Below are 21,266 nucleotides of genomic sequence, written 5' to 3' on the forward strand. Positions count from 1 at the left end.
ATAAAAGCTTTAAAAGGGCAGTATTATGTGTTTTCCAGCCGTGTAGTGAGGAGGAGCTGTGCCTCTGTAGGCGGGGCTAGGTCCACCAAGGCGTTTTGTACAGCTGAATGGTTGCCATGGGAGATTAGACGATTTCTTCAGCATTCAAAAAAGAATGAAGGCAGCACTCAAGGCATGTTTTTTGATGAGGTAATAACTATTAGATGATGTGAAGCTTAATTTTTTTTTTTTACTTTATACAGGCCTTTAACAGTTTTTTTTTTTTTTTTTTTTTTTTACAAATAAAAAGCTGTAAAAAAAAAAAATCATTTTTAAAACGTCCTCCAAGTTCTGAATCAGCATAATAATCCCCAGAGCATCACACTCTCACTACCATGTTTGACTGCTGAGATTTAACACAGCAGCTGGAGTTAAACGCGATTGCTTTTAGTCGACTGTGGGCTTCTTTTAAAGCAACAACAATCAATTGTTGAACTGAACCAAATATTTCAAACTTCTTGCAACAAATTTCACCGTCAGTTTGTCGCTAAAACTTCCCAAACGAACCTCCGCATTATTCTATAAACAGACGAACCAGAATAGAATCGCATGTTTTTATGGAGCAGCACGTGGATTTTACATGAATAAAACCTATGCAGTCATATGGACCCCCAACAGGATGTTGCCAAGCAACTAGTGGAGAGACCCACATAAGGCGATCAACACTCCTTTATGTAGATTTTGCTTTATGTGTAATGGATATGAGCACAGCTCAAAGAAATTGGAATACTATGGGAAAAAAAGTTCAATTTTTTGGTTTATTTTGGAAACTGAAACTCAGACTCTTAATTTATCAAACATAGATTATGTCTCGTAATTCTGCCGATTACAGCTTGAACTTAGTCTTCTGCTGTAAATTTCGTCCGGTCTTTCTTGTCAAAACTGTTTGTTTGTTTTCTTGTATCTTCTGGCTAACAACAGAAGAAGAAGAAGAACAAAATTCTAAAAGACTTTTATTAGAAAAATACCAGGTTTTGTGCCTTGGCAGCTTTTTCCTAGTATGTGGAGGAACTAAATAATGGCCTAACTGCTGGAACATAGCCTTTATTATCAGTTTTTTCCAAGAAATCAATAACTCCTTCTCAGACAGCCTGCGTGGGCCGAAAGTTTCCCTTCCAGTTTAATAGTAGCGCAGTGTACAGTCCTTTTCGATAATATATCCCCCTCTAATCTGTTCAGTGAAAACATTGATTGGTGATGCTTGGGTCTGACCAGATGCTCTTGTTTCACCGTTAAATCTGCCTTTGCAACGGGAGTTGTACCGCTGCAGGCATTTATATAGAATACAATCAATTTTGATTATTTCCTGTGTGAAACAATGGAGGAGATTTGGCTTTATCTTTTGCTTGGATGTTTTTTAGACACTCGTGTGTTGAAGATTTTGCTGGACATTATTCATGCTGCCTCTTTTCTCGCATTTTGTCACATTTATCAACCGTTTAAGATAAATATTAAAAGAATTTAATGTAAAAATCAGAGTTAATATCTCATATGTAACCAAAATGGCACATTTTGAACTTCGCCCTGAAAGCACGTCGCCCTGAGCACACTATCGCATGGTGGTGGCAGCATCATGCCGTGTGTGTGTGTGGGGGGGGGGGGGGTGCTTCTCGACAGGATGCAGAAGTGGGTTTGCTGCGATTAATTGTAGCAATTGCAGACGAATGGTCAGTCTACGAATTTTTCATTCCGGGATGGAAAAACACATGCAAGCCACACATTTAAGACTTTTTGTGGCACTTGACACGAGTTCTCCGAGTTCACTTCGTTTCAAATTCGACGCTTGCTTCCAGTATCCGCCGTTACCAGACGGATTGGAGCCATGGCGACCGTCTCGCGACGGAAATAGAACACAACGGGAAGGTAATGGAGGCAGCCGAGTGGCGGTTGAGGACGTTCTCCGGGCGAATCCTCCTGCTAAAAATCCCAGAGCTTGAACCGATGAGCCGCGGCGCTGCTCCCCCAAAGGCCAAACCCCGTCCCACTCCCAGAGGAGACAACAACACGGATGTGAGAGAGAAACATCAGTGACATGTCTGCAAAAGGATTTCAGCGTGAAATTGGAGGACTGCATTTCATCTTTTTTTTTTTTTTTTTAAAAGACCTGGCATCTGTGCCTAATTCACCGTTTGATGTTCATTTGCAAAAAAAAAAAAAAAGAGCGGGAAGAAAGAGGTGGGATGTGAATAGTGATGATCAGGTGGGGGGATATTACTGAGAGAGCAAGAGGGAGAAACGGCTGACAGTGAGCAGGTCAAGCGTGTGCTGCAGCTGACAGGATGGGTCTCTAGGAATGGAGCCGTCTGCAGTGGGTCTCTGTGTATAGTTGCACATCAGTAATAAATATGTAGGTGTCAGTGGCTGTTAAATCAAGAGGGTTTTGCAGCTGAACTGAGTAAACGAGTGCGTGCACCATGCTACATCACCACTACCCAGGCAACAAGCTGGGTAATGATGTGAATTTTTTTTTTTTTAATCAGAAAATTGAGGGATAAAGTTTTTTTTTTTTTTTTTTTTTATCAGAATGAACTACTCAGAATAATTAGGAGATTTCTGTTAAGGTTCCTGCTTCCAAAACAATGCAGGTAATGTTTCGGTGTTTCTTCCTGGTCGGTTTTATTCTGATTTGCATTCTCCAGTAATTTTGCTTGCAAGGAAAGCAAAACAATAAAAAAAAAAAAAAAAAATTAAAAATCTCTTCCATATCTCTAGGTTAAGCTTTTCCAAAGTCTCACTAGTGCGAAGCACCTGAGCTTCATCAGGTGTTTGTACCATCAGAAAATAGGTCAAACCAAATGATGCAATCAAAAAAAAAAAAAAAAAAAAAAGAAAGAAACAGGAGTACGACTATTAATCTAATTTACAAACTCACTTGAGAAATTGTTTTTGAAATGCAAATTCAAAAACGATGCTTCCTGGCATGGTTCATTGTAGCTCAAAATGTTACTTCAACAACAACAAATAATCCCATACAAACAAATTAAACCCCCCACATGGTTTTGCCCAGTGATGAAATCGATGACATCATGACCTTCAGAAAAACAGGAAGTGCTTGACGGGCTCCTCTTAGACGCCTGTCCTTGGTAGAGTATCTGAACTCAGAGGCAAACAGTGGTGAGAACAATCAAATAACTTTTAACACAAATGAAATTCTCACTAAGTAAATGTTATTTACTTTAGGATGTGCTTGGGTGCAAACTGAGGTAAAAACTAAGAAATTTTGGTGTTGTTTTGGATCAATTTTTCTTTTCAAAATTGGACTTCTGTGCATATTAGTTTCCAATGGAAACACTACGATTGAGCACAAGGTGAGCCATACATGTACTTGGTAGACTTCAATCTTAGGTCAAAGGTCAATAATCCATTTTATGACAAGCAGAGCTGTCAACTGGTAAACTTTAATGACTGTTAAGGGTGAATCCAGGAAAGTCTGGCCACTCGATTCTAGCTATGGCTTCCAAAAGTTGTGACCTGATTTTAGTTTGCGTTAACACCTGCGGACTGACAGCCAAACGGAGTGACTGCCCTATTGTTTAAGAAAGGGGATTGCAGAGTGTGTTCCCATAGCTCAACCTAAACTGTTGGGGTAGATGCTCCAATCCGGATCCAGGAGGAGCGGCTTTGCTTTAATGCTAGAATAGTGGACCAGATCTTTAATGATGCAAAATTCTTGAGTTTATGTGAGTTTGGTTGGCCGGTTCAAATGTGTTTTATGGATCAAGAGGGGCTGTTTGATCGTGTCCCTCAGTGTTCGTAAGGACAAGCCGGTCCTTGTACGCCCCATAGAAAGATCTAAGTCTACACAAAGTCAAGTTTATTTTTAGTGCAGGATGGAATTCCTAAGGACTTCCACGTGTTCCCAATCCTTCTTTTGGTGAATCTCAAGTTATGTTCGTGGAAAGGTCGCTCTGGTTTGGCAATCTTCAGGAGTTGATGTCTTTCTGGCAACGGCCTTCAGCTTGCAATGAAGTGGTTTGTAGCCAAGTGTGATGGCACCAGGATGAAGGTCTCGCTGTCTGACGTGGAGGCAATGGTTGTTGATATGAAAAGAGTGGACTTCACCATGTTTGGAGAAAGTTTTTCCCTCAAGAACTTGAGTTCAAATACCTTCATGTCTTCCAGGTGAATATTGTCCCTATGCATAAGGAGGTCTGTGTTACCCATGCAACCCCATCTTGTCTTGATTGGCTGGATGATTTTGTCATTTCCGTGTGATTTTCCCTCTCTGTGGGACTTAGACTCATGACAGTGATGCTTAAATGCAGTAAGCCAACGAGTCCATGCTAATTTCCTGGCCTCTTGTGAGTGTAGCCAGTAGTGAACTCATCTGCCCCCACACGAACCAGAGGGCGGGGACATGACGTTTGCCCAAAGGTGCTGTAATGGTTTTCACCACCACCACCACGCTACTCATCAAACCCAGGGCGTGTCAGAGAGCGTGTGAGACGGCTTTATTTAGAAACGCCGTAAACACACTGAGTAATGCAGGGGATGTCTTATATTACCGTCCAGTGACTTTATTATCTACCCACACACTCGCAAACTGATGAAGCGCACGGTTGCTTTGTACTTTTTCCCAAATTATTTTAAGGATTTTTTTTTTGGGAGGTCCAACAAAAACCCCAGAAAAAGAAAAATTCTGTTTTTGTTGCTCCCTGATGACGTTACATTAAGTACGCTCTCTTTTCCTTTCCGTTAATCCGTTCATGTTCCACATGCCGTCCTTTATCTCTTTGCTCACTTGTATGCAAACACACATCAAAAGACAAACCCTGGGCTTTATTGCTCTTGACATCATGGACATTCCCAGAAACGGCTCCAACTACCTGAGGTCCCTCATGAAAACACAGTGTCCTCATAATGTGCCACTCCAATATTTCTCAACATTCATTTTGGTGTCGAAATAACAGTGTCTCTTCAAACGTGTTCTCTTTATATTCAGATTTTTACATTTCGAGTCAAAAGTTACAAGAGCGCTGCCTGTAGTTGGAATTTTGACGTGGAATGTCGGGGATTAGAGGAATGTTATTGTCATCCAAACTTTTTTCTTAGCTAGAAGATACATTTTTGTTTATCTTTTAAGTAAAAAAAAATGGCCACTGTATTTTCTTGAACAGAATGTATCACCTTGTTTTCCACCTATTGTATGCCAATATTAACACTGAACTCAACCTATTATTTCTTGTACAAGTCGAGGGTCCAGCATAAGATGAAATAACGTTGAGGGCGCGGGGGGGTAGCAGTGCACCGTTGCCCTGGGTTTCATAAAAACGTTGAGTCGGCCCTGGAGAATGTGGTAACTGGGGCTTCCAACTTGAACTGAATAGAACTGGTGTGAACGAGACCATTGAAATGTGTGACACACACAGGCACGTGCTCACAGGAAGGAGTTTGCATGAAGAACGAATTCTGTTTGATTTATTGCTGATTGTACCGTTGTTGTTGTTGTTGCTGCCACTTCCACGCCAATAAAAAAAAAAGAAAAGAAAAAAGAAGGGCAGCTGAAATTCAATTAGCTCAATACAAGTCAGTTGAACAGCAGTGAATCGGAATCGAGAGACGGAGCCAGGAAAAGCGGGGGAGGGGGTTGAAGAGCACGAAAAGAAAGCTGGAAACAGGGGGATAAGCACGCAGAGAGGAGGGGAGAGAAAGAGTGAAGTGACATCACATTTCTCAGCTCCTCATTCCTCTCCTCCTCTGTGGCACCTTTGCTCCACTTCTCGCCGAGGAGGCGCGCGCACAGTTCGCTATTTATCCTCCTCCGTCGCTCGTAGAAAAAAAAAAAAAGGGGGCTGGACTGAAGGAAAGGAAAAGAAGGAAAAGCTCGCAAAAACTGAAACCATGAACAACACTTTCCTAAACATGGCGTCGATAGGCGACTTCGACCCGCTGAACCCTTCTATTCCTGCCACCAAAGTTGAAATCACGGTGTCCTGCAGGTAGGCGAATGGCTCTTAATTTTTTTTTTTTTTTTTACACCTGCTTTTTGTCTGACATGCTTACGGGGAAACGGGGGGGGGGGGGGGGAGGCGGGAAACGCTGCTGAGGACTTTATTTGCTTACAACTCTGGCAAGTTTGTATTGAACCCAAACGTTTCAACCAAGGTGTTAATTTTATATACCATAAAGGTGTGACTGAAACCTTCAAGAAGTGAGACGGTAGTTTGGCACTTTTACTCGAGTTCAGCGCTGTTGAAAAATCGACTTGTAATGACAACTGGAAGTAAAACAGTCGTTTATGTTTACTAAAGTCATTACAACGATAGCACACTCATATTTTAGCGCTAAATGTGTACTATTTCGTTACGCTGGCGTGTTTATTAAGATGTGTCTAAAACGCACGCAATGAGTCTTGTTTGCCACGTCTTTAGAAAGTGTTTACAGTGATGTCACGAGCATTGTTTTGTTGATGCTCGCATTTTTTTTAGGTCATAGTAGTAAATTAAAACGGCCTCATGTATGATTTGACATGGTTTAGAGGGGGGGGGGGGGGATTCAGGTGGGTTATTCCTGAGAAAAACGTAATGCCGTGACCCCTTTCACAGTTTTTTAGAAAAACCCACCTGTGGAGGGGACTCTATTCGCTCCACTGGCTTGTTGATACTGTTACGTGTCAAGGTGATGGTTTATAGAAGAGTGCTTTTTTTTCCCCTCCTTATTGTAGTTTTTATTTATTTTAACCAACTTTTATTAGGAAACCTCCTACTTCATTTTTTTTGTTAGTCTCATCGTATATACATTAGTTTATTCCAGGCACACAAATAGTCAAAATCAGCATTACCTTTATAGATCATTTAGCTAAACTGTGAAATTTAATGGGTAAATCTTGGATTTACTCATTAATGAGACAAATCACTTGCAAAACACAGCTCCAGGAATCACTTTGGCAAATAACAATTACAATTCTGTTCACTAAGTTGATATTAAAAATGAAAAGAGCAGCCACATTCAGAGTCTTTCAGTATTTTAGGAAATTTAGGGTTTAGATCTTATAGCGCTTACACAGGAATGGAAGAAGAACAATCTTAGTCAAGAAGTAAACATTTACGTACATCTCTAGGACAGAAACACTTTGACTTTGTAAGAGTATGTTTCCTGGAAGATCTCTTGCTTAAACGGGTGCAGATTGCATTGACAGAGTTCTTCAACATTGTTTTGATTCCCCACATCCTCCTCTTGTTGTTTACATTAAAAACTGCTGATCTGGCTGAACTGAAACCTGAAAGTCTGCTTAGAGTGGCATTAAATTCTCACAGTATGATAACCTGGAGGTTTATTTTTAATGCAATTATTTTTAACAGAAAGTTATCTAGGATCTAAATGTGTAATAGAATACTCTACATTTTCAACTTTTCCAGACCGGCTGATTACACTACACTAAATGTTTTCAGTGTAGAATTGACTGGTATTTCTTGGTATTACTTAGTTTGATGAAAAGCAGTCCCAGATCATTACATTACCTCCACATTTTTCTGTGGGTGTGGTGTAGCGTTTTGTTGTACCCAATGTTGTTATATAGCCAATGTAAGTTTTGTCATTTTTTTCTGTAAAAATATCTAAATAAATATGATGAAAATAAATGCCTTAACTGGATGTTAGGTTCCATTTATCGGCCCCCGATTTTCTTAATTTTTGGCGTGTGAAACCGATATTTTCCATCGACCTCATCTACCTCCACAAAGTTCTGTAAAGCACCCACTGTCCCCTTTTTCTCTGCCAGGAAAGAGGGCTGACTGACAGACCAGGTCACGTCTGCATGTGAGCTGTTAACAACAGACACCCCACTGTTACCTACTTAGCAATTTTACTGCTATTTTTAACAGCTAAAAATAAAACGGTACTGGTCAAAATCCAAATCACCCGGTCGATTGACTCCAGTAGCTTTAGCAATGCTTCTTAAGTAAATATATTAGAGCCAACATGTTGGCTCTAACATCAGTCTTATTTATTTATTTATTTATTTATTTATTTATTTATTTATTTATTTATTTATTTATTTATTTTTTATTTTTTTATGTCGGAATTGATTTGATAAATTCAACTGTGCTTGATATATTAATAAGTGATATTTATTTCCAAGTTGCTGCCGTTTGATTCTGAAGGGGAAGTGGAGAACGTTGGTCATGTGATGTGACGCACGATTGTTGGGAGTGTAACTGAAGCCATGGTAAAGTCAACAATGTGCTCGTTTTTATTTCAAGATGTCGAAAGGGTTGTAAAATGTATATAATATTTGTAAAAAAGAGGCAATACCAACATCAGATATCGATATCGGTTCAGATTTTTATATCATGCATCCCTAAAACACGCAATACATTTCTTTTTAAAATTGTCCCATTAAAATACAAACCATTCTAAAAAGAAGATGCTTTGGTGATTTTTTTTTTCTTCTTTTATTACCCATCTCCTGACTGATACATTTGTACAATCCACATCCCTCTGATCCTTTGTCACCTCTCTGCAAATTATAGCTTTAGCTAAATACTGCAAATGTCAAGAAAATCCTACAGGGACAGCTGAATTTTATTTCTGGTTAATCAGATTCCCTTTTAATTGATGTAAGGTGTGTATCCATGACAACTAAATTTTGAAACTGGATAAAAAAGATGCTTAAAACAAAGTATTTGTTTGAGGGATGTGGACTTTCATGTGCCCGTGACATTTGAGAATTTTTCCTCTTCTGTTTTTTTGTTGTTGTGGGCTTGTACAGGAACCATGTCAAAAAAATGGATTATTTATCATCACCTCATCTATTTCTATTATTTTTGTGTATGTGGTTTTTCCTCTACATCTCATGCATTAGTATCCTCACGGGGAAAAAAATATCCAATACTTGCTCTTCGTTCAAGTTGCCTGCCATTTATGACATAACAAACTCCTTACAAAAGCCATTAGGGAAAGAAACAATTTATCGAAGTAACATGTGAGTCAGATCCTTTCACTTGAATGTAATTAATTTATAGCAGAGATTGCAGTGTGGGCTGGTCATTAATAGAGTGTCAGTCAAGCCTGAAACAGTGGAACACGGTGTTAAAATAATGATGGTAGCATGACATTTCTCCTCGTCCAGCTATTTTTAGATCGGGGGTTGAAAGCCATTTGTATGGCTATGCATGGAGATCCAGTTTGAGTAATTGCTTTATGAATGACTCAAGAATACTTCCTTGAAAAAAACAACTCCTTAATGTGCCTTCAGGGCTTTAAAGGGGGGGGAAAAAAGGAAATTCATTCGTTTCCCCACTTTTGTCCCATAGATACTGTAGCTACTGTATCCCTGCAGGGTTTCTCTGCACCATCTCCTTAGTAACAGAGGGATCAAGGCATCTTCTTGTAGAATATGCGAACATGCTTGGCGGAGTTTGTTCATGCTTGAGTCACCCCGCTTGCCAGCCCTGACGGGGGCAGAAAGCGCCTCGGATGCCTGCTCCTCCTACCTCCAACATGAAGGAGGACCAGGAACGTCATGGTTACGGGCCCGGTGCGAGCCTGCCCGTCTTTGTGCACGAAAGGTTCATTTTCCTTCCCCAAGTTGTGCGCTCTATTTTGTATTTTTTTGAGTGCCATTGGTCACAGTGGGCTGTGTTGGATATCGCCATGGTTACTTCTAAGTTTCCCTCTGCGTGTGTAGGGGGGAGTGTTGGAGTGAGAACTTTTACAGAGGAGGCAACGCTTCAGGAGAAAACAACATACTGTACATGACCAGTCATTATATCAGACTGTGATATTTGTGTGGCTGCAGTGATATTCACTGGTAGCTGACTCACATGCATTCATAAATCTTTTAACTTTTGTCACACTAGAAACACAGAATTTAATATGCTTTATTGGGATTTGGTGTGGCAGACCAACACAAAATGGTACACAACTGGAGAGTGAGAGAAAATAAAAAGTGAAAATAGATGTGTTTTAATTCACAGGCTTGCTTCTTTCCTCGCCCAGCCTGTTAGCTTAGCTGGCAGACAGACATATTTTGACATATTTCGGCCTGTTCGTTTGGGAAGGTGGGAATTCGCAGTCGAACTCAAACTCCAGTCCGCCTTAAAACCTAGGTCTCTGTTCTGTTGAGGTGGACGTTGGAGCGGTTCGAATGCGTATGTGACCGGAGACTGCTTCAAAAGTAGGAAGTGGACTACAACGCAGAGTATTGGAGTTTAAATGAAACAAAAACAAACGTGCTAGTCTAGCTCTCGCTTTAGAAACGGCTTGTGGTTTCTTCACCAGACAAAAGGGAAATACCACAACCACAACAATCTGGCACCACTCCATTTTTGTTTACATTTTGCAAAGAAGGAAGTTGCGCTCATGTTGTCTTTAGAGGTTTTTGTGTTGTTTTGCTTTAGTGGCTCTTAATCGAGTGCCCCCACAGGCGAGGAGGTGAACAGGATTCTCAAAGGGATCAAGATAAAGCAGGCTGAATGCTACTTTGTATTCCTCTATCAGGTAAAACAACAGCAAAATACGCTGAAGTTTGCAGCATGCATTTTGAGAAAATCTGAAAATGTTCAAGAGTTGTGAATTTTGCCTTGCTTTTATAAATTTGCTAGTATGCATTCAGATTTAAAAGACAGTGCAACTCGGTTTTGGAAAACAGACATTCCATAACCCAAGCTAATTGTGTTTTTTTTACTTCCTTGAGCACTTGTTAAAATGCAGCCAAACAAGACTGGGACAAAATGAGACTCTGAAGTAGCTCCTCTTGTGTGATTTCTGTAAGTGGTGGCATAAGGCGCTTCAAAAGTCCTCTCATCTCTCATTGACGGCTAATTCAGATAATGTTTAGATTCTTTGGGGAGATGAGGTCAGCGCTTCACTCCGCTGTAAGGCTCAAGGGTTTCTGCTGATCGATGGGAGAGCCTGGGGTATCTGCTGGGGATCGATACCCTGCCAACTCTTGCCTACTGCGTCGCACAAAAAAAAGAAAAAAGAAAAAAACCCACACATGCTTTAAAGGTCTGCTCGCATGTACTGTACACAGAGTCGTGCAAGAAGAAGAAGAATTACTGCTTGATATACTGTAGCTTTTCCCACCTACATGATGGAGCCAGGGGACAGTAAAGCCACTGGCGACTGGCTCCAAGTGCTTGTGTTCCATTATGGTTATTGATTGGACCAGATTTTTGTGTTTTGTTTCTCAGAATAAGTGTTTTCAATATATAAAAAAAAAGAAGAAAAAAAAAGTGAAGCTAATAAAGTTTTCGAAGCATCTCCACAAAGCAGAGCCTATTCATGCGGCCAGCTCAGTCCTCGGTGGGCGCAGATGTGGGCTGATCACTTCTTGATATTGCTTCTTAAGTAACTGCGTCCGTTGCGCAGGTGCACTTTTTAATTAGCCTACACTGTATCCAGTTTTCTGTGACGTCTGTGAGGGAAGAAAAAGGCCTAACTCGGGATGAGTCCGTGGTACAGAATAAAAAAAAAAATCACTTCAAACTCAGTCTTGTTTACTCCACAAACGTCATATATTTAATTGAATCTGCATGGAATACAATCTCTTTAATATTACCAGAAGTTGGTCTGTTGAATCTTAGTAGAGTATACAAGAGCGTCTGAGGGTATTAGCCCTGCTTCTTTGAATAAAGTCAGCGCTCTGCTCTGAGTTTCATGCCGACCTTGTGCAGAAGAAATGAAGCAGTCTAGATATTCTTTTGTGTAAACAATCGACTTCCTGTTGGGCTTCAGCCAATGTTGTGTTGCTTTCTGTATCCTGGAAAAAAAAACTAACTTAATGCAAGAACAATTAATAATTGAGTGATAATTGTACTAAACTCTATAAATTATAACATTTGTAAACCCTAAGAACGAGTATATTTTAATTATTTTTCCCTTGAAACATTTTGCTTCTCATCTGCCAGTTTCACAAAAGCAATATTCACCTTTAAAAATGTTACTGAATGTTATTATAGTTGTGCAATATTTAGAGCTGCCATGCTTAGCACAAGTGCTCAATTTCCAGTTTGAGATTTCATATTTTGCATGATTTACAGACTTCTTGTTGGATCGAGGATATATAAATGCATCACATAAATTTCTAAGCTTTGAGCACTATGTAAAGACCCAAGGTTGACTCACGTCTCAATGAGGTCTACATGTTGCCTCAACATTGAAATCAGCTCTCGGTGGGATCCGTTTATTTTTTTCAATTTATTTAAAGGAAATAAATGGATACGACCAACCTATAGGAATTACTGTCCATTTTTGATGCTAGATGGGGGCTAGATGCTAGTAAGGTTTAACAGGACTAGTTAAAGCGTTTCACCTGCCACTAAAAAAAGAAACCAGAGTTCAGTAGATGAGATTAACATTGATTGATTGTACAGTACGTGCAAGCTGCTACCATGGACATTTTTCAGATTGCAGTTTTTTTCTTTTGTTTGTGAAAAAGTCTGCAGAGGCTATAAGTTTTTAACCCCCCCGCCCCCAAAAAAAAAGACTGCAGTGCTGACTGTGATGGTAAGTGGGGACAAAGTTCTAAATTACAGGTTTTCTAACGGCTTAAAATGCTAAATCAGAAGGTCACGAGGATGGCTAAAGTAATGCTAGGCTAACAGTTGTCCCAAAACAATTTTGGTCATGTTTTCAGAATCATTCATAATTCACCAGACGGTTCTCTTTTTCCTTTGTGTAATGAATATATGCCAAGTAGGATTGCTTTTTTATTTTCTAGCTGATCAACATGAATGTACCATGTATATTTTTTTAGAATTTTGCGTTTGTCCGTTTTCTTGCACCAAACCTCAGCTAGCATGCTAACGAGGGATGCTAGGGCAGCAGAAAGTCTCTGTTTCGAAGAGTACCCCTGGTAGTGTGGGCTCAGTTGCATTGGCTTGACAGTTTGAGGGCATTGAATTGGTTTTAGCAACTGGCATCTGCTAACAGAACTGCTGTCAAAGCACGTCAACATCTGCACTGACTTGAAAAGACAGGAGGTGTGTTCCTGTTCATTGTGAAAACGGATTTGTATATAAACTGTTGTCAGGTATGTACTTTTTTTTTTTTTTGTCTTGACCCACCCACGGCCTGCTTTATCATCCAAAAAGCCCCAAGTGTCCATCATGGGTTGACAGATGGATGATCCTGTGTTTTATCTAAACCCTTTCATCCACTGGCTTCCAATACCATTTACCTCTCCCCGGTTCTTGTCACACACCCTTGCCCTGCCAGTAAAGACCGAATCTGTTGGCGGTAATAACTCTGTTTATCACTTGTTGTGTTCTGGCTTCCCTATCTAATGCTGAGTGACAGCAAGTATGAAAGGCTCTCCCCCCTTTTTACTGCTTCCCTTCCCACCATAATGTATTGTATCGACTGGAACGTATGAGACAGCAGGTGCAGGCTGCAGACTGTGCTACTTCTATGGTGATGTGCACCTGATTGCTCTTTGTTTCACGCTTTGTTTCCGCTGTTTGGGAGAACGGAAAGAGGTCAAACAAGGTTCTGTTGGTGCAGGCCTGAAGTCTGGGACAGGCGACTGCCTCGGTCCCAATGGGTTCACAAATGTGTCATGGTAGTAGTTTCAAAGTGTAGGAGTCCATGTTGGGCAACACTCACTCTCTTTTTAAATGTGACTCTCATTTTTGTCAGCGCTGTAGGTTTGATGTTGATGTTGGGGAAATATTTGTGCTGATATATAATATGACTGTTGAAGAAGGAATGTGTCACAGTAATTCAACTCAAAATTTAAATGGATATCTTATGTTGATTTGTTACACACAGAAATATATTACATCTTTATTCCTGTTCATTTTGATGTCTGCAGCTAATGAAAACCCCAAATTAAATTATTTTTTTTAGAAAAATCCTACATTAAATAAGATGGGGGTGGGAACTTAAGACACCAAGCAGGTATCAAATTTACCCCCTTCTTGAGCTACAAAGGTAAATAACAAAAGATAGTTATTAAAAAAGAAGCTAGATGTTTAGAACGCTTTAGCCAGCACCAAAGGAAAGTTAAGTGGAAGGAAAACAGATGGTTATTCACACAAATGGAGTCCCAGAAGCATTGAGTACATAAACTGTACAGCACATGGAGATATGGTTTTCAGACATTGACATTTCTGTGGTAGAAATATTATTGATTTGATTGAAAACATGTATTTTCATCTGAATTTCATACAAACATCATTAAAATTGACGGACAAAATTCTTAATTATTTACCCGTAATAAATGTATAACATATGGCATTCACATTTCAAATTGATTACAGAAATGATTTCACATTTCACTTTGCAACTTTCGAGCTTTTCCATGCTTATTCACATGCTGACCCTTCTCGACCTGCTGCTGCTAACTGCCATTCAGCTGGCTGAAAAAAAACAAAACATATAATGCCTAATGTCAATGAATCAGAAATTGCCAGTGTTTTGTTTCTACCTACAGATCTGGAAAGAATAGTGGCAACGTTTACAGCTGTAGAAATGTTCGCGTCTCTTGTCACCAGCTGTTGAATGCTTTGTTGCACCGTTGTCAGTTCCCATACAGAATTGGTCAAACTAAAGCCAAAGCAGCTCATCAAACTAACCTATCGTGCTATATTAAAACCTTGGCGTTTAATCTGTTCCACCGGGAAAGTGAGACGGAAGTGTTTGAAAGGAAGGACGGTTAGTAGTGAGGCTCCAGACTTAAGGTGAAACAGAATCTGACTTCAGAAAACATCCCAAATGAAGAGACACACTGTGACTGCTTGGGGCTCCTGCTACCCTCCCAGCCTCCTCCCTCTGCTGATCTGTCAGTGCACTGGCATGACTTAATTTCTACCCAGAGGAAAGTTTGTCTTCCTGTCAGTCTCTTTCCCCCCTTCCATCCCGCCCTGCCTGTCATTTGGTCGCTCTGCCCACACAACAAGCAGCAGTGTCAGTCTTCAGAAGTGAGGGGAACGATGGCTGTTTGGATTGTATTGTTGTGCCTGTGGGTTTTAGTCTGTCTCAGAGGGCCTCCTCTAGCCTGCTGATTATTTAGTCCTGCTTTTCTCTAGATGCAGACAAAAAGGGGATGCACTTTTATTTTACTGAAGTAAATAACCATGCATGGCTTTTATAATCTCTCCTCAACTGAAATTCATTGCAAAATGTTTTTTCAAGCTGGTCTGACTTAAACAAGAGTGGCCAGCTGGTATTATTATGAATCATCGTTTAACATTTGTGGGGCTCTCTTTCCTTTGCCATAAGCGTAATAACTCCAGGAACAATGACTCTTGTTCTGACTGTAGGACACTTGCGGCAGGCTTGTAGGTGAATGGTGGGAAAAATGCAGCTCTGTTCCTGTAACAATTAAAGATGCTGATACAGATTCTAATCTATTTACTGTTCCTTTCTTGTCCACGGCTAAAAACGGACAGAGGAGATCAGAGAGATCCGAGTCCAAAATGTAGCTATTCGTTTTTTCTTTGGTGGTTGTCTAATTTTTGCTTACAAAACCTTAGTCAAGCAAGATGATGTACAAAGAGACTGTCAACAGCTGTTCTTCCTCACACCTGTTGAGTTGCTAGAATACCAAGCATTTTTTGTGATAAAAGTATATATTACCAACTTCTGTAGGGGCCAATTTTTTCTTAGTCATGGAAGCCATTGTACAAATAGAGGCTTTCATTTGAATCTCACTGTGGGAAGTGGAGGGAGATGATTTACAGGGAATTACTGGGACACAGTCAAGAAAAGGATAAAAAGTAGGTTAGGTGAATGTAGGTTGGTTGGGGCTACATCATACAGAAACTCGCACAGTGCTGCAGCATTTGGTGGGCTGTTTTTCTAAGGCATTTTGGGGAAAGGTGTCATATGATTGTGTGTTTATTTATCATAGTGTAACTAATGATACAATCTGCACTTTATTGCCTTGTACTTGTTACATAGGCATTGACAATAACAGAACCAAAACGCCAGTGTTCTTTTGTCTTTAAAAGAGCAAACTGATTTGGATTGATGCATTCTGCAACTTTACACCTGGGTGACACTAAATTACACTTTTCCTTCAAACATATCCTTGATTGACAAAGACATTTGTAAGCTCAACAAAGCAATTATTCTTCAGCCTTCAGACGTTTCAGTGCACATGTGCAAATCAAAATATACTGTCTAGCAAGTTGTAGATGCAACCAGGCCGTTGCTAAACTTGATACTCAGTCATTTGATTTAGCCGTGTTGCAGGAAGGATGCATCTGGAACCTTCCGATGGTTTGGAAGACCCCGGCAGCCCATGGTGTTCACTCTATATGAGGAAAACTATACTAGCGGAGTTCCATTAGGTGAGCCAACACCTCCCGTTATTTTTATTTTTTTAACCCTTGTGCTTTTCTTGGCACCTCAGAGTCTTACACTTCTGCTGGGCGGAGGTGGGCGGACCCCCAAAGATCCATTGCTTTTTCTCTGGTAAAACAACTGCTGACAATCCTTCACGCTCATATTCGACTCTCGGGGTGCGAGCGCTCCACCCAGCAGCCCCCGCGCTTTAACGACACCAGTCACGATCGACCCTCTATCTATTTTCATGTCGCTCGCTGCCATTCCCTGTATGGGAAGTGATTGCGTTGACCTTTCTGGCCCCCATGTAGCTCGCGTAATAGTTCTCCTATTGAAGACACTGCTGACAACCGTCACTTTGAGTGGAGGAGGGGGGGGAGGTGTGTGCAGAGGTGCCTGCTGTGTGCCCATTCAAAGCCAGCGAGGAGCACAAAGGGATGTGTTCGCAATGACGCGGCGGCCAATAACTTCCCTCTGTCTGTTTATATGCAGTCCTCCACAACGGGGAGCGCAAATGATTTTGGATGTCAGCACAGTGGTGCTGGCAATCACGGAGACAAAGCTGTATCGGAGAAAAGATTTCTGGGCCAACGTGAATAGATGCCATTATCTTGTCTGCCTTCTTTCAGCTCCGTTTCTGAACATAGTTCCTTGAGAGCATCAATATACATCTCTGGGTCCTGGTAGGCATGTCGCAGGGCACAGTTTGGACAGCAAAATCGCGTTTGGGCCTTTTATTAGTAAAGTCGGAGCAGATTTGCACGGTGTAAAAGAATTAAAATTGACCCATGTGCTTCTGCAGCTCACTCAGTTCAGGCGGTTTACTCCGTACAGGACTTGGCTTATGCTGACAAGCCTAATTGTACCTTACAGCTCACAGTGCTCCGGTGCCTGACTTCCATTATATGATGGAGAAGGAAGAGAAGTCATTGGCAAGGACTACCTGCCCATCACAAACACTTACACACAGAAAGGAGGGGGGCTCTACTATTGCAGGCAGTAAATAGGAGAGGTAATAGGCATAGAGACTCTCAAGGTGAGACAGCTGTGGTGTTATTTTAAAAAGCAGGTGCTGTAGTTGCACACACACCCAAGGACATCCCAACCTTCAACATCAGCAACTGCACACTAAGCAGTCTCTGGTTAACTTTCAGATTGCCTCATTTGCTCCCCTATCAATAAAAGTTACTGTGGTGGTTTAGGACCTAATGGAGTTTCATATCTACTGGATAGACTCATCTATATAGATTATAAATTTATTGATATCAGGGTTTCTCTAAAGAAATTGTGGATGTCAGTGTTTTAATCACAAACCTTTGTCACTTTATATTTACACTCAAAAGTCCAAATGTTGGCCATTCAAGTAGAACACAATGAAATTCAGACATTTTGACTTTTGAACCCAAACTTAACCTGATGCATGTTGTTAAAGTTGTTGGAAATGTTTCTTGAATTTCTGACAGTTTGACTTAATCAGCCAATGGATTACATGGTACTGCATAATCTCTGCCTATGAATGTCTGGTTAGGTTTTTGATGTATAAAAGAAAACCTTGTAGTAGTTGGGGGCCACGACATTGAGAACATTTTTTATTTTGCAAGTAAAGGATCCTCAACCTGTCTGTATTCAATATTTGAATATTTTCTAGTATTTTTTTCTTCAGTTTTCACCATTGGTTCTTCTCTGGTAATAACATATCTTGACTTTTTAATAATGTCTTGCCTTTCAAATCCCTCAGGTTATAAGAGCATTGACATTTTTTGCACCCTTCTCCTGACATTTTATTCTTTTTAATCATTCTAATATTCCAAAGAGGGGACATTAGAAAAGCATTCCCACAGCATGATGCATCCACCACCATGTCGTACCATTGCACTGATTTCTTCAAGATAGTTTACAATCATGTTGGCCCAAAAATGACATTTTGTGTTATCTGACATGTCCGCTGTGTACCATACATGGCTTGTGGGACTTATTCTGGTTTTCCTCTTGCTTCCTTTACATAAAGGTCTGATTTCTGGAGTGTGTGAGTAATAGTTGAGTTTTTACAGTGTTTTGGGAAAACAAATTAGCCTTATTGATCTGTTTGGCATTAAAAACTCTATTCAGAATATCGGAGATTAACTCACCAACATCTGCCAAGATGCACAACAGCAGGACGCCTCAGGGGAAAACTCAACCCAAGAAGATCATGCAGCTCTGACGTCAACTTGACACACACACACACGCACACATACACACACGTATAACATATGTATGCATACATGTACATTTCACAGACAGGTGCAGACATTCGTGCTGCCGTTCCTCACTTCAACCAAACTACCGATGCCATTTCCTGCACGAGACTCATTGAGACGTTCACAGTTGAATCTCTGACATTTTACTTTCGCACAGATGTCATTGTCTACAGTTGAATGAAAAGTGAAGCAAAACATCTTCCACAAATTCTGCGAGCTCCTTTATATTCGTCTTGTTCTCAAACCCCGTCTAGAGAGAAATCCATCTAGCGTTCCCACTCAAAAAGGCCAACATGTACCAAACAGATGATCCTTCACAGCAGGAGTGTCAAATGTATTTTAATTTTGGGCCAAGTCAAGATCATGAATGTTCTAAACGAGCCGGGTGTGTCAGAATGTGTTGGTGAAAGCCATTAACAAACCGCTTAAATATTAAATGCCTGGATTTGCATTCGATAAGTACTTCATAAAATTAAGTAATGCTAATCATCTTTTTGCTGAATTGAAAAATCATTCTTTTTTTCTGCAATCAAACTCATAGATTTTGTTAAACATATTTGCAATAAATTTTGCTATATTTGCTCTTACCTAGGGCTGTAAATGTGACATTGCTACTTGTTGCATCGACCACGGGTTGTAGCTTGAGATCTAGGAAGGCTAATGCAGCATTTTAGTCGAAGAAAAAGGATACTGCCACCTGTGGGTGGGAGCTAGCAGTCACTTAAACCCAACGTTTATGATTATTTCTGCAGAAAATATGAAACAAACTCACAATTACGTCTTAGTAGGCCTGTTACAGTAACGGATTTCACTGGACGAGAAATTAATCTAGAAACTATTGTGATAAACGATAGTATTGCCATTTTGGGACCAGTAGTGATGATGGCATAATAATGCAAGTTTGTCCTCTCAGAAAGCAATACACTTTAACTTTGTTCAGAACACTCAAAACTGGAACTGGAGAGGATTTTAACTAGCCAAAATAAAACGCAACAACCAAAAACGAAAAAATAAAAAGGCAATAAAAACGACATAAAACAATTTTGTGTGCTACTTCCACGATCGCGGACTTGCAAAAAACTGGAGGGACTGATTGTAATTTGGCAGATAAAAACAACTTTGACTTTATTGGTAAAATAAGACAAAAGCACACAGCACTTGTAAGTTCTGTCTATATGTCCCTCTGGAGTCTAGGGGCCCACATAAAAAAATCTAAGGCACAGCCCTCTGACTGCTGCTGCAACAGTGGAGTTGCTGGGAATGAATCGACCTCAGAGCCACGTGTGGATCTACAGTAGCGGAAGACGGAGACAGCGGCCGGCCTAATCTAGTCATCTCCATCGTGATCACAGAGCGGAGAAGTCTGCATGAATTCCTCTAGGGATGCTGTCTCCCTCCCTGTCTCTCTCTCTCTCTTTTTCTCTCTCTCGTGCAGAAGCCTCTGGCCTCTGCACATCCAAGCATTGCGTCTGAATTTCCTCCACATGCACAAATTCACTCTGAGCCTCCTGTTGATAACAGTCTGAGAAGGCCACAAGTGTGGGTGAAACGGAGAAAAAAGTAGGACGTGCAGGTAGAATCTGTGACACACACATGCTTTTTGGCAGTCCTCCTGCTTTATAAAAACCTAAATAAACATCTTTGTTTTGCCCTTACGGTTACAATAGTGCAGTGTGTTGATACGGGGGGAGACTTGGTGAGTTTAGCAGAGGCGAAGGCAATTAAGGTAAAACGCCACGGGGCTCAGTGTACCTCGACCGTGACTGCTGTTGGTTGCGTCGCCCATGCCTGTGCCTAAACGGACAGCGCAGCGGCGTGTGCGTTAGCACGTGCCTGATTCTGTGTGCGGACATGTTCTCTTGGCTCTCCCAGCCCTTGTCAGGAGGAATTAGGACAGCCCCCTTGGAGAAGCAGGGAGTGCACACAAGCTGCTGAAGCTTCCTCTTCTGTAAACATGTTTGTGTGTGTGTATTGCAATGAGAGATACAGCGAGAGGAGGTTCTATCAAGTGTTTTGCCTTCAAGTTGTGTATCGAATGAACAAAGCTAGATGGATCAAGGAAAAATGAAAATTTAGGAAAAAGTGCCTGAGGCGATGATGGAAAGAAGCACAAAGGGGGATTCAGAGGTGGAGGTACCTGTAGCAGTGTGCTCAGCGACCTGTTGAGAGCATCTGAGCATGCCCAGTGACTCCTCTCGCTCCACATGGTTCCAAGAAGGGTCCTGATCTGTTGCTAAGCGTGGCCGCACGCACGCACACACACACACAGGAGCATGACAAGTATTCTGCAGTTAATACACTGAATTTAACCAGACTGTAACATAAAGTTTCAGTTCCGTTTGAATATCATCATCACAAAAATACATTTTTGAGTAGATATTAAAATGAAAGTCAGATTATCCTCTTTAAGCCTTTAGAAAGAAACGCAGGAAACAGTATTTTTGGAATTTATATTTTATAAAAGGCCTCATGATAGGCGTGTCTAAAATACAAATCATATTTCTCATAAAGGTTGCTATTTCACATGAAGCATTTCCTTTTTTTAAATTTTTTTTACCATTGTTGGCTGTCAACAGACTTCTTTCAAGTTCAGTTGAATTGAATTTGATACATTTTTTTAATTCACATTTTAGAGCAACGCTCATTAATAGCTTTGTAAAATTTTAATTCAAAATGGGGTTTTTTTTTCAAACAAGTCTGACTGTGATAGGAAATGAGGCGGTCGCATCAAACGTTTCTCTTAATTGCTGAAAC

General features: G+C 40.6%; 1 protein-coding gene across 1 annotated transcript in view; it reads left to right on the plus strand.

Annotated features, from left to right (window-relative positions):
* Positions 1 to 5,505: 5,505 nt before the first annotated feature.
* Positions 5,506 to 21,266, plus strand: part of LOC103459532 (copine-8) — a 73,239-nt gene continuing 57,478 nt past the window's right edge. Inside the window, exon 1 of the mRNA XM_008401168.2 lies at positions 5,506 to 5,978. Within this exon, the coding sequence (XP_008399390.1) occupies positions 5,881 to 5,978 (98 nt within the window). The 5' untranslated portion in view covers positions 5,506 to 5,880. The remainder of the gene's footprint in view (positions 5,979 to 21,266) is intronic.

The sequence above is a fragment of the Poecilia reticulata genome, linkage group LG23 (genome assembly GCF_000633615.1).
Source record: "Poecilia reticulata strain Guanapo linkage group LG23, Guppy_female_1.0+MT, whole genome shotgun sequence".
Classification (NCBI taxonomy): Eukaryota; Metazoa; Chordata; class Actinopteri; order Cyprinodontiformes; family Poeciliidae; genus Poecilia; species Poecilia reticulata.